Source organism: Ovis canadensis, chromosome 4 (genome assembly GCF_042477335.2).
Source record: "Ovis canadensis isolate MfBH-ARS-UI-01 breed Bighorn chromosome 4, ARS-UI_OviCan_v2, whole genome shotgun sequence".
Taxonomy (NCBI): domain Eukaryota; kingdom Metazoa; phylum Chordata; class Mammalia; order Artiodactyla; family Bovidae; genus Ovis; species Ovis canadensis.
In genome coordinates, this window is record NC_091248.1 from 96,709,497 (window position 1) to 96,723,214 (window position 13,718).

Below are 13,718 nucleotides of genomic sequence, written 5' to 3' on the forward strand. Positions count from 1 at the left end.
TAAAAACCAGTATGTTCTTGCCACTCTAAGACCTTAAAAGTACTTTAAAAGAAAGAATAAGAGAAGTTTGAGCTTAGACTCTCTTTTAAAAACTCAAATGAAAAAACCTAACATCTAGGTTCTTTAAATAAAAAGTATCAGTTAACGATTTAAAAGAGGAGTTACATGCCTTGACTAGGGTGGTTTTTAAAAATGATTTTTGAGCATTTACTCAAGAGGTTAATTTCCATTTCTTTGAGAATGACAAATTTCTCCAACCAAAAGTGATTCAGTGCTACTTTTCCTGACCTCTGCATTCACATTAAAAAGGATTGGTCCATTTTTGATAGCTCACAATAGTGTCTCAACATAAAGTAAGAGATGTAACCAAGCTAGTGTGCCCTTGTTTCATATTTGTAGGCAATTTGATTTTTTTTTAAGGTGGACTATCTTTTTCTTATATCATTATTTTATTGAAGTATAGTTAATTTAAAATGCTGTGTTTGTTTCAAGTGTACAGCAAAGTGATTCAGTTACAAAAGTTAAATGTACTCATATATATTTTCTTTTTCAGATTATTTTCCGTTATAGATTATTACAAGATATTGAGCAGAGTTCCCTGTGTTATACAGTAGGTCTTTGTTGTTTATCTGTTTTATATACACTAGTGTATATATGTTAATCCCAAACTCCTAACTTATCTCCCCCTCACCTCCTGCTATTCCCTTCTGTAACCATAAATTTGTTTTCTATTTGTGTGAGTCTATTTTTGTTTTGTAAATAAGTTCACTTGTATCATTTTTTTTAAGATACATTTTCTCTCGATTTTGAGAAGCAGAAGGTGGGAGTTTACATTTCACACACTGAGTCAGGTCAACAGGTTTAATAAACACACCTCATCAGAAGCCCCCAGAATGCCAAAGCCCAAGTAGTCCTTTATGAATGAATTTTAATATAAACATTACTTGAAGCTATTTTGAAAGAAAAGCCCAGTGTTGACAGATTTAGAACCTCATTCAGGCTCATCGCATAGGGTATATGGGCAACTGTAAAATACCATTTCAAAACAATGCTCACTTATTTCCTTCTCAAAGAAAAGACATTGGAAATTTAAATGGGAAAAACATTTAAAAACTAAGACTGAAATGGCTTTCATAAAAGGACAGCTGAACAAAAACACCAGTGGAGTACAGAACCTAGGAAGGCAATAAACAAGAAAATTTCAGAGACACTTTGGCCGTCCACCCGTCCAGTGGAGAATGGCAACTGTCACTATGAGCTTTCTCTAGCTACCTCTGCCTTTGGATATTTTTAAAAAATTTATTAACCTGACAGCAGGAAGCTTTACACAGATTGCCCCCTGACAGGGTGCCAGTTTGGTATAAACACTTTGCTATCGTTTTCTTTAGCATAAGAAAATCAAGAAACAGGAGAAGTGGAGCCAGGTGCAAATTTGGGCAAGCGCTGGCTCCTCCAACGGCCCCCATTCCCAGGGAAGCCCCGGATAATCAGGAGCAGCCCAATAGCAGAGCCACATCCTTCATCCTTCCTCCTTCACATCTACTTTCTTTTTAATGTGTGCATGTCTGATGTATTATTAATCCCCAAACATAAACCAGCAAGGTCGCCAATCAAAGAAAATACCTGCTCTCTCACAAATTATCTGTTTACTGTCTAATAACCAGTAAAGTCCACTGCCAAAAGTCACTTATATCTCATTTTTGAAGTGGAAGAAATATTTATTTGGTCAGTTCTTGGGAAGAATAATACTCTGTCATTAAATTAGGTAATTAGCAAAGAAAACAATCTACTAAAGGAAGGGCTGAGCCTTGGGAGCATGAATCCAGAATGCCCCTCTGTTTATTAATTATGACACAAACCAAGCTGTATGAAGTACAAAAATATTATAATGTCATGTAACCTTTAAATTAAAACCTCCCAGACATTAACAAAAGGGGATCATTTGAAGGGGTGATGGTACAGAGTAATGTGATTTCTAATACTTCACCTTCTTCCACTTGTTTACAGGACCATTAACCACAAGGACAACATCCTAGCAATCAAAATGAAAGAAAAAGTGTAAATCTGTATCTGCACTTTGATTCACTAATATATTATGAAGTAGTAGCATCCTCAGATACTGCAATATAGAACTTCAGTCTTTATACAGAGGTCTGACCTCAGTACCCCAGGCATGGCAAAGAGATGGAAAAAGAAAACACTGAGAAAGTTCCCACTGAATCTATGTCATATATGGTGTACTTTCGTCCATCACAGTGACCCATAGAAATGAACGCAGTTCAGTGTAACATAGTGAGAACATGGTGAGAAGTTTGAACATCAGAGACATTTCATAGGAATTTATTTTTATTTCCAAGCTTACACATTAGTGATATTCAAAGTGGATTTATTTATCAGTGCACTATATTAATACTTTTTGGTGAGGGGAGGGACACTAAACTTAATTTGTCTAAACATACACAAGGGATTTTATAAAGAAATACCTTGGTGTAGTAGACTTTCTTAAATGTTAAGAAATGCCCCTACAGGCACACTCCCCATTCAGTAATCAGAGAACAACACTGCATGGGCTTGTTTGACTATGAAACCAGAATTGATTTTTGACAAATACCTTATCATGCCCCTCACTTACTTATGCAAATTGAGGTTTCTACTGGTTTCTTTTAAATCACTGGTTAACTCAAATCTCTGACTCAGATTAGTTGACTTTAAAAGATGTTATTTTAAGGTTTCTCTAGCAAAACACACTTTCCTCAGTGAAAAACTAGTATTTATTTTCAATAGCCATATATCGAAACTTTTAAAGAGCCAAACATGGTACATATTTTCAATACATCTATTTCTCTAGAGAATTTTCCTTATCAACTCCCAGCTAAATCCCTCTTGGGCTTAAGCCCCATTACTGATTCCTTGGCCCCAGCCTATTTTATCAGAATATTATAAATATCAAGACATTGAAAGATGTTTAAATAAAGTAACAGTGATGCCATGATGAAGGCCTTCACTAATGCACAGGCGAGAGGCAGCTTTACCACAAAGTGCAGTTCTTATAACACCCCACCAATGACCTCCACGCTGACCTGCAGAGACCACTGTCTCAAGGGGTGACAGACAATTTAGTTCTTTATCCTTTTGTCATTGGAAATGACTCCACTGCCATAAATTCTAATCAAGTCAAACTGGATGGCAATTAAAAAAAAAAATCTCCTAATGCATGTTTCTATGAGAAAGATAACAGAAAGGAAAGGAAATGAAAAACCCCATAGAGAGTACGTTTTCTAGGCTAAGAATCACTGAGTCAACTTTCAATCCTTTTGCAATAGTTCATAAATAAATGACATTGAAAATACCCACCCTTATAAGTATCATTCCATGCAAGTATCATTGCTTTTAACTTAAAAACACACACTATCATAAGAGAAAACCAACCACCAATTTTTATTTCAGGTACAATGTTTGTAAATGTTTTTGTTTGTTTGCTAAACGTCTCAGCTCAAGGCTTTAGAGCTGTGTGCCCAGTTCCCATGCAGTGGGTATAAGTAAGCAACAAACCCAGCCACGCAAGGTAGTTGGGACTGCAAGAAAAGCAATCATAAGATTTAACTTGAAACAATAAAAATATTCCCAGGAGGAAGACTGTTAATAAATCATCTTTCGAATTTCAAATATATATGAGAGAAAATATTTAGGGCATGTTTTATATGATCTCACTTCTGCTGCTGTGACTGCATGGGAAAACTTTAGTGCAGATTTTTTTCTAGGGATATATATTATTTTTATCCTTTCTGGGGCCATTTTCCTCACCAAGTTGTTGATGCTACCATTTGAATTTTAGCATCCAACTTGACTGAATGTGGAACATTGAATTCTTGATGGGCATAACTAAAAACGAAGCACCACATTGACACAAGTGCTATAAATGTCACTAGAGAAACACAGCAACCTCTTCCCTTTGAGATTGTTTGCCAAAGGCCAGTTTTGAGAGTGGTTTCGAATATGGACATCACTCATCACATATTAAATGACTGGCCCTGTGTGGCATCACTCATCTGATCACAAGGCTGAAACAGGGAGACACAGAACCAGATTCTCTGGCAATACTTCCTGAAGTGCAAGTCTACTCTCCCTCCATACTGCTTCCTCCGGCTCAGAGCTTAGCATAACAAAGTCAGAAACTGAAAAGGGAAGACTTCTTCCACAGTCTTTACAGGAACAAATAATGGACTACTTAATGATATCACAGAGAACGGACTAACCACATGTTTCTCAGTGAAATGTGAATTCATCTCTCCTAAGTGTACTTTAGTTTCCATGGGCTGTTCAAGTTAAGCAAAACATTTCCTCTGATGTAATTACTTTATAAAACACAAGGGTCCTTTTCTGAACTTTCTCCGTAGGCTGGCCTATGGGCTGCTGGTTTCTCCTTCTGGTGTGCTGAGCCGCTCAGAGCGCTGAAACAGTCTGCACGGTATGTTTCCTTTTAGATGCTGTTAAGTGCAGAGGTGCAATTTAAGGAGAGGCATAAAGGGCCCAAAGGTTCCTGGAATTTCCTTTGCTTATCCATAGAGGGCATCTGTATTAGTCTTTCTCCTGTACTTTTGGGCTGAAGGTGTCATACTGTGAGAGAAACAGACTTGTCCTCTGGACTGCTAATTTAACAAGACACAAAACGAGCATGGAGCTCCAAAGAACTCTATTTATACTGAAATTTCGGTTACAATAAAAAATGGAACTGTGTCTCCTGTCAGTAAATGTCTCTCCACAAAAGTAAACAAATCATACACAAAAAAATTGTCTTAATCTTCTCCTTTCATTCCAGAAGCTTGGTTTTCAAAAATACAAGGAACATGCTATAAGAAGCATGGTTTGAGAGAATATGTTAGAAAATCATTGCTTAGAGATAAACCTGGACACTCTCAGTTATTTAGGAAGAATGCAATTCTCCATTACCAAGAGAAGAGTATAATCATAACCATATATTAAAAATGAAAAACTTGAACATACTCAGGTCATATAATAATCATCCATTAAATCAGTATCAGTTAAGTGTTGCCAAAGTTGAGAAAAATTCTGAGAGAGTTATACTAAAAAGTTTTAGCCAGTTACATAAACTAGAATTCCTAATGCTAAGTCCCAAAAATATTTAAAGGTGAGAGCAGAGCAGACCTAGTAGCTAAGGAAACCTGCAAGAACATTGAGATAATAAATGGTAAGATTATTGTTAAATGAAATGGACAGGATAAATATTCAATTTAATTTTCCATCTATCAGAATTTCACAGTAAAATCAGTTTGGGAAAAAAGGCATCCCTCTGAGGTGCTTTCTAGTCTGTCTGTCTCATATTTTCTTCAGTTTTTTTCTTAAGTTTTCAAAACTGCTCATCTGCTGGTTTCTACTTTATCTAATAGAAACTGGAAAATATTCACATGGTGTTTAAAAAGCACCCTAGAGATCAAATAAAATTAAGTGAATAAACAAGATATATTAGATATAAGATGTAGATTTTGCAGGGTTTTCAGCCACAGACTCAGAAGGTGAGCATTCCAAAAAGTAAAGATGAGTATCATCTAAAACCTACTAAGAATTTCTAAAGTTCACTATGGTTCTTCAGTTTTACTCTGTAAAGATTCCACTTAAAAAATATATTTTCAAAGAAATTGTCATTCAAATTTCTTTGATCCCCCTCCCACCTTGGATTTTTTTTAAAGTTTATTTCTCTACACACCACACCAATCAGTGAAAGGTGACATAACAAATCTATGACAATTTTCAACACTGGAAAATCTAAACAAATGTTGAGAAGTCAAAGCAACTGCTTTAGTTGGGAAAAAAAAAAACAATTTGGGGTTTCAAGTCAAAGTCCACAAAGAACATTTACTTTTTAAAAATGCACGCAAAGTTTAAGAACACATAATTCATTATCTGCAGTTATGTTGAATTCATAATTGATTATATTTTAAAAGTCAAAGTGCTTGGTATTAGTATATTCAACATCAAAGAGCCTGGAGCGTGACTTTGGCCTTCCTGTAATTTACAATTTTATCTGCCTTCTCTCACTAACCCTTTGAAATGAAATGAGTATTTTAGGACATAACTCTTCCTACACAGATAAAAACTTAGACTACAACAAAATATTTCTTGAGAGTGAAAATGCTAAAACCTTAATGCCTAGGTATGGAAAATTTATGTCAGAGATGAAACTGCTGCTTTTCCAAGAAAGGGTCATAGGACCAAATTTCTTGTAACTGGCATCTATTATACTGTTAAGTATAAAACAGCATTTTACCAACAGAAAATTTGATACAAAAAGTTTCTCTGCAACACTCCTCTAATGTTAGACTGAGTGAGTATTTAAAATCAGATGAAAGCTCCTTTGCTGAAGCTGGCCTGAAGCTGCCAGCTTCACTATCTATGGTGCTTTCTTTCTATAGTTTTGCATTTTTCAGCTTATCTTTTTAATTGAATTAATAACTTTCTTAGAGAATCAGTCTATACTATGATGCTGTGTTTCTTTAAAATTCAGGCACTTGACTGTTTTTAACTCTTGTTCTCTTCCTGATCAATATATATATATATATATATATATATACACACACATATATATCTCAGGTTAGTATATATAGGTATGAACAGGTTAGTATGTGTTATATATGTGTATATATAATATATATTTAGTGTCATAAGTATATAAACACTTGGAAATAATTAAAAGCAAGTGTTTCAGGAACAACTGTTCTGAAAACCTAATGTCACTCTATCCCATAAAGTGCTTCTCCAGCAGAGACATCTATCACCATCCATCACTCAGTCACATGCCTCAACACAGCCTGGTCCCCTTTCTGATTAGAGATCAGAGTTGCTTGAGTTGGCTTACAGAGTGTCGTCTGTTTGAATGACAGATGTCTTTGCTGGAGTGGCACTCTGCTTGTTCTTGTTTCGTTTATGAAACAAAGATTTCTAGAAAGGATCTGGGCTGCCTCCACATTTAGGATGAGGCTGTAAACATCTGTTAAAAGGGAATGGCTGAGGGGAGGGATGCCAAGTACCTATTTTCTTCCCTCATCAGGCTTGTAAAAGAAAAGACGTTCATTCTAATTGTAATTACAATATGTTATGTTTTTGAGCCATACCAGGAGCCACCTTTGTTTACCTGCAGAGAATGACCAGTATTGATATTTTTTCAGTTCCCCTCTTTGGTCTTTTGACTACAGATAATAACTCTTTACTCTCCTTCCCCTTAACAAAAGGCGGCGAAGCAACCCGAAACCGAGTCGATATTTATTCAATAAACGTTAACCAATTCTCACAATGGAACTGATTTCCTGATGATGATTTTCATCTTCTTTTTTTTTCCCCCCAGTGATTTCTAGCCTGGGGACGCTAGCAATATCTGACCAGTCCAAAGGGGCAGGAGGAAGTTCCTGGTCGGAAAAAGTTTGGAGGACACCCTCCCAGCCAGCCTGGCATCAGCTGGGGTGGCTCAGCCCCCTCCAAGATGCCAAGATCCTCTTTGGTACTTAGAAGAAAATTGAATGAACAACAAGGGGGGAAAAAAGAGGAGGGGTGGGGGTGTGGATGGCTCTTCCGGACACCACGGTAGGAGTGAAATGAAATACCTAGACAGACTTACCGAAGAGCTTGCTGGGAGTGTCCTCGCTGTCATTTGATTCCACGGGCGCAAGCAGGGGCTCATTCAGCTCGCTGTCTGAAGTAGCAGCCTTGTCCTCACCTCTCAACTCCGCATTCATTTCACTCCGCACTGACAGCAAGGGCTTACTGACTTGTCCAGCTATCATTGGATCCTAGGATGGGGGAAAAGAGTGAAGGGGAGGAAAAAAAGTGGCCGCTTGAGTGTGTGCGTGTCCTTGTCTTCCTCTCCTCTTCTCTCTCTCTTCCACACACACACACTCCCTCTCTCCCCTCTCTCTTATCTCTGACTGCTCCCGCTGTTATTGCTGGCTGCAGTCAAGTGAAGAGCTATTACAGATCCGAGTTCTCCATTCCTCCCCACCCTATTAAAGCTCAACTAGCATGAGAGAGATGCAGGAGGCTTCCGAGAGGAAAAAAAAAAAAGGAAAGAAAAAACTTCTTTGAAAGCAACCTAACCAACACAGCTTTAATTGTGGGATGTGCTTTTGTGCGAATGTTTTTACACCTTGTGCTGTCTTGAATGCAGGAAAGGGGCGCGGGGGGTAGGGGGGGAGCGGAAAGTGCGGGGTTTGTACTTGGGCAACAGACTCAAAGGAAGGAGCACCCTAGGGAGGACCCATGGGCTATTTTAGGAAGCCCTCTCCCTGGGGGAGAAGCAATTAAACCCTATCCCGAGAGCAGAAAAAAAAAAAAAAAAGAGAGAGAGACAGGGAGAAAAGAGTCCTCCAAAGGCTTTCAATGAAATGAAAGAGATTTCTTATGTAAATTCTAGCAGTATCTTTAGAAGTTGACTTCGCTGGTCCCAGATTTGGGACTGCAGCTGACTCCAAATCAAATGAACATTTGAAAGCAAACAACAAAAGAGATGAAGATTGGTTTACAGTTTTTGAAAGGAATTGGAAAAAAAAAATACTTACAAACTCTGTTCAACAATTCGGATACCTAGAGCACCCTACTCCCAGAGCATTAAAGAAAAAGAAAACAAAGATCACCTCCAAAAAGGCAAACTTTACCCCCCAGTATTTTAAATCTGCTTTATCTTCAGCTCATTAGGAGGGCATTTTAGGTTCAGCAATATTTTCCAAGGGAAGCCTTTTATTCCACTTGCTAGCTAAGGCGCATGATACTGTGGTGGCACCGATATCGGATGCAGAAAAGCCAAAAGTGCCCCTTTTGCCTTATCTGGGAGCTATTTATTGCCAAGTTCATGCCTAAATGGTTCCTGAGCAGGAAACAGGTGACCAGTGCCAGAGCAGGTGGGGCCACACGCTCCCTGTCCCATCATTACATTGGTTGGTTTGCCTGTGGTTATTTTTTTTTAATGTATTCATGCCTGAAAAGTGAATTTGATATGACACATGATAATCTATGAAAATGTTAATCAATACAAATAGTTTAAGCTGTCATCAAATGCACTTCTTTAGTCAATACTCATACCACAGAAAACAATGTCACTGTCACCAGGGCTTAATTTGCACAGCACTTAAATATTGGACTCTGTGCATCAATGCACTTCTTCTTCAAATACTGTAGGTAAACACATTTTCTCCCTATTTAAGGCTGAAGCACTCAGCACGCATTTAGCTGAGCTGAATCCTCCCTTTTGAATACCTTGATAGGTCCACTGGAGGGCAAAATTAATACTTAATTGAATCTCACAGTCATCAAAATAATCAATACTTTTTTATTATTTATTCTTTACAGTCTGTTGACTGTTTCAAACCTCTGAGGGAATGGTGGAAAGGATTCATGGCTTTGAAACACTGTCATTTAACAAGGTAATTTTCAGTGGGGCATTAGGGGTTGTGAAACATATAATAAAACAAAAATGGTGGCTTATAATAGGAAGAAAGAAAAGAATTATATTTCTGCCACCTAACAAAACAGGATAAATAAAAAAGCAAGTGCAGAGAGAGGGAGAAAGGAGGGGGACAAGGGAAGCGAGGAAGACTGGCTTTTGAAGGGTTTTATCATATCAAGAGCAGAGCCGAGCTTTCATAATGCTGACATTTCTCATCCTGACAATCCTAAACAAGTGGAAAGGATGAGATCGCAGATATCATCTTTCATCACATTCCCCAGCTTAAGAACCAACATGACAGCTTCTCTCCCCTTTACACTGTTAATTACTAAATAAAATACTACTCTCTGTCAGCATCAGATTATTGCAGATAGCAACCACAAACATTCCTCCATTGTCTTCCCCCTCGAAAATGGTGAGACCTACCTTGAACTCTTTAGAGAATAAATTAGGCTTGTCTCACTGTATTGTAAATATTTGAAATGTAATCAATGTCATCAATGCGGTCGATGCACAGTATTGTCAGCCTAAATTTGCTGGTGATAGATTAGCATTTCATTTACTGTGTTTGGAGGCAGAGGTTTGGAGCACTTGAAAATTGGCGGGGGTGGGGGGGGTTGGGGGGGCGGCGGGGGGGGGCGAGGGTGGGATAGGGATGGGACAGGCAGAGGGGAAAGGAGACACAATTGTTTGGATTCTTCTGATTTGGTGAGTAGGGAAGGGTAAGGCAGGAAAGGGAACATTACCTTACCTCGTAGCTCCACATGAAGGAGAGTGCCCAGGTTTAAATTCTAGGACATTCATTTTACTTTATGAAACACTGAATCCTCAGTCTCTCTGATCCAAAGAAGTGGGTGTGACTCATTTGAGACCTTCAGTCTCTGTGGCCACACTGCTCATTTGAGCATTTTTGAAGATGGTGTTAAAAGAAAACTTGTGTTGAGAATGACATTCACTACCCTCGTGATAAGCCAAACATGGTTATTTATGTATCTGGGCAGACTTCAGAATCTGGGCAGACTTCAGAAAAGAATATTCCATTCCTGCTTTATTTGTGAATGGTCAAACTGAATCCTGAATGCCACAGAGGAGCTGAAATGCAGCTGCTAAGTTCAAGTGCACTTAAATCTTTAAGATGTTTCAGTCTAGCTGATGTGTGCAAAACATGTACTGGCAGATGGTGTATATTCCTGACCATTAGCTCTTCTTCTTAAATTACTTTTATGTACCTCATCCTTGGCTAGGTTTCCAACTAGTGTCTCAGTGACTTGAGCTTCGAAAATTCAGGAGTTTGTCATTCATATACTCATTTGATTTTTCATGTTACAAAATCCTTTACCTTTTCCATGATGCAGCTGTAGCCCACATATATATGTGTTTGACATGGTTAAACAGCAAACCCCCAGCGAGGTAGAGAGCAGACAGCTTTTAATCACAGCTGCAGCCACTGGGGGGTCCATTTGAAAATGTGTCATAAGCAGTAACCACAGAGTACAGTCTTAGAAGGGATGGGTGGGGAAGGGAGGGAGTGGTGTGTGGTTACCTTTTTCAAGTAGCACTTGACTTGGAAGTTGTTTTTTCCCTGCCCAAAGAGATGGCAATGTGTAAAATACTTTCTGCCAAAGTAAGGAAAAGATTTCCAACATGCACTGACCTGGGTACGTGTACAACTTCCACATGTACAAGGATCTCTGAAGCAGCAGATAGGAAGAGAAAGAACTACTGCAAGCCAAAAATGCAGTGGGTGAAGACTCCTTACTTGAAAATTTGAAACTGTCACAACTAGAGTTGTAGAAGTTGGGATTTCTCTGCAGTTCATTCATCGGCCCCAGTTAAAGAAAGGGACTTGTCCAAGATGGATCTCATACACAGGACATGCATGTGCCAATATAGGGCACTCACAAGGGTCATAAGAGATCCAAGAGCCAGACAGTAAACAAAAGATGAAATGAGAGATTCAGTTTCCATTAACAAAATGTCAACAAAAATTTTCACATCCTACAATGAAGGGACTACAGTCAACAACAGAACCACAAATAGTTATTTAAATCTCCTTTGGCTATTGTTAAAGAAATAAAAATAGATCACATATATTGACTGCCTTTACCAAACTGCCTGTTTGGTAAAGCTGAGTTGCCACTCAGCTATATTTAATGTCACTCAATGTATGCAAGGTATTTACCTCATTTCAGGGATGAAGGACTGAGATGCAGAGAAGTTAGGTGACTTATCCCAAAGCCACACAGCTAGTAAGGCAAACCTGTATTTTGAACCCTAGGAAATTCATTTCCAAAAATCAGCATTTTTTTATACAGCACCCTCTACTGGGTGAAAAAAAAAAAAAGGATCATGGATTAGGTAATCCACAGTGTTTCCCAGAACATCAATTATGGACCAGGAAAGGCTTTAAATCCTGGAGAACTGATTCCCACAGCATGCTGTGTATACTGTCTTATTTGCTTCAGTCTCTAGAAACAAAACACCTCTCTGTCTGATGCTGCCTGAGGACAATCCGTGGGGTGACGGTACGGTGTGTGGGACGTCAGACAGCGTCACACCTAACATAAACTCAGCAATCACTTAACTACTTCACCCTCGGGTTTCTCATCTGGAAAATGAAGGTGTCGAAATAAAACAGTATTTTCCAAAGTGTATTCCACAGAACACTTGTCCTAAAAAAGACTCTACAATGAAGGAGTTTTGCAATCATACACACATAGAAAATACACCAGAAAAGTCTGCCGGGAAAGAAACCAATTCAACTCTGACTAAGCTAGCGTTTCCCCAAATTATCTGACCATGGAAGACCTTTTCCTTACAATCTGCATTATATTATCTAACGGACCTAGTGCTTCTTGAAACATTTTAGAATGTGCCTGCTTAGATTACAGCTAATGTAAATTATAGTTCTAATTTTTAACCATCCTATAATAATAAGCTAGAAGGCTTCAGCAAGTACATAATTGTTCCAGGGCTTCTCATACTCTTTTACCCAATTAGTATTCCTTATAGTTGATTCACATACAATTATACACAGCTTAGTATACACTAACTGTAAATACTCTCTTCATATGCTAATTTCTGATTCCCTTCGATTTTTAAATAAGGATGTCCCCATGTATTTCTGCCATAAAACCTTTATGTGAAGAGCAGATATAGGGCCCTGTGAGAAGGGAAGATTCAACTTAGACTTTCACCAGGCTGTTAAAAAGAATACCAAATAGACAAAGATATAATTCAGCTAAGGCTTCAATAACTTAACCAACAGAGTTTTTGTAAGCATAATCATTCTCATTTTATAGTCAGAGAAAACTAAAGATAGCGAGATTATTAACTCAGCAAAGCATCCGTGTCCGGTGGCAGCCACGCGTTGGAAATACCCTCGCCCCTCTAAACTGAGCTTGAACTCAGTCCAGCATATTTTTATGTACACACAAACCAACTATGAAGCAGGCAATCAGAACAGCTTTGAGGAAAATGTAAATTAGATAGACAGGCAGGCTTTAAAAATCCAAGGAAACAATTCATTTGGTCACAAAGTGCCAGAGTAGGGCAAAGTTATACTCAACAGAGCTATTTCTAGAACTCAATAGAAAAATTACATCCATTATAAAGAAAAAGAACTATATTGGATTTCTCTTCCCCCACCCCTTAAAATGCCATGTTTCAATTTAGGAAACAGTAGAAACAAATTACCTACAGCCAATTTAAGATGCAAAGACAGCATCATATTTTGTATTTAATTTCCCCTACTGCAAAGAAGTAAAAATCAAAATCACAAATGCATGAACAGGAAGAAAGCAGACCATAGTGAGTTTGGGGAGAAGGAAACTTCAAGGGTGGATTTTGTTACTTTAGTCATGAAAAGAATTTTGTTTTTCTCTTTCTTTAACCAATTACCAAGTATTAATAAGGTTAATGAAGTTAGTTCTCAATATAAAATTTAATGTACTAAAGAATGTTTTCCTCCAAAAGTCACAGAGTTTCTAATTCAATATTTTACCATTCAATACTTCTTCCTTCTAGCTATATATTTTAAGAAGACATTCTATTTGACTTTTGAATATAAGACCATAGTTCATTTTTGTTTTCCCTTTATATATGTATCTATATATCCATATTTATATACCTATATGTAACATACATACAGTTGAAAATTCTGAAAATTGATGAAGACCACAAGACAATAAAAATACCATAAATTTACCCAGCACTGATTATATTTTAAATATCACTTCCTTGACTGCAAACTAAAACTGTTTTTGAG

The 13,718-nt window shown here is 37.8% G+C and overlaps 1 protein-coding gene across 3 annotated transcripts in view; it reads right to left on the reverse strand.

The window, feature by feature from the left end:
• Nucleotides 1-13,718, reverse strand: part of POU6F2 (POU class 6 homeobox 2) — a 503,169-nt gene that overhangs the window by 383,634 nt on the left and 105,817 nt on the right. For 2 of the 3 annotated variants that reach the window (XM_070292382.1, XM_069588255.1), the window contains exon 1: nucleotides 7,631-7,796. In XM_070292382.1, the coding sequence (XP_070148483.1) occupies nucleotides 7,631-7,796 (166 nt within the window). Of the gene's footprint in view, nucleotides 1-7,630; nucleotides 7,803-13,718 lie in introns of those variants that run through there. The other variant, XM_069588256.1, reaches the window with a different exon arrangement.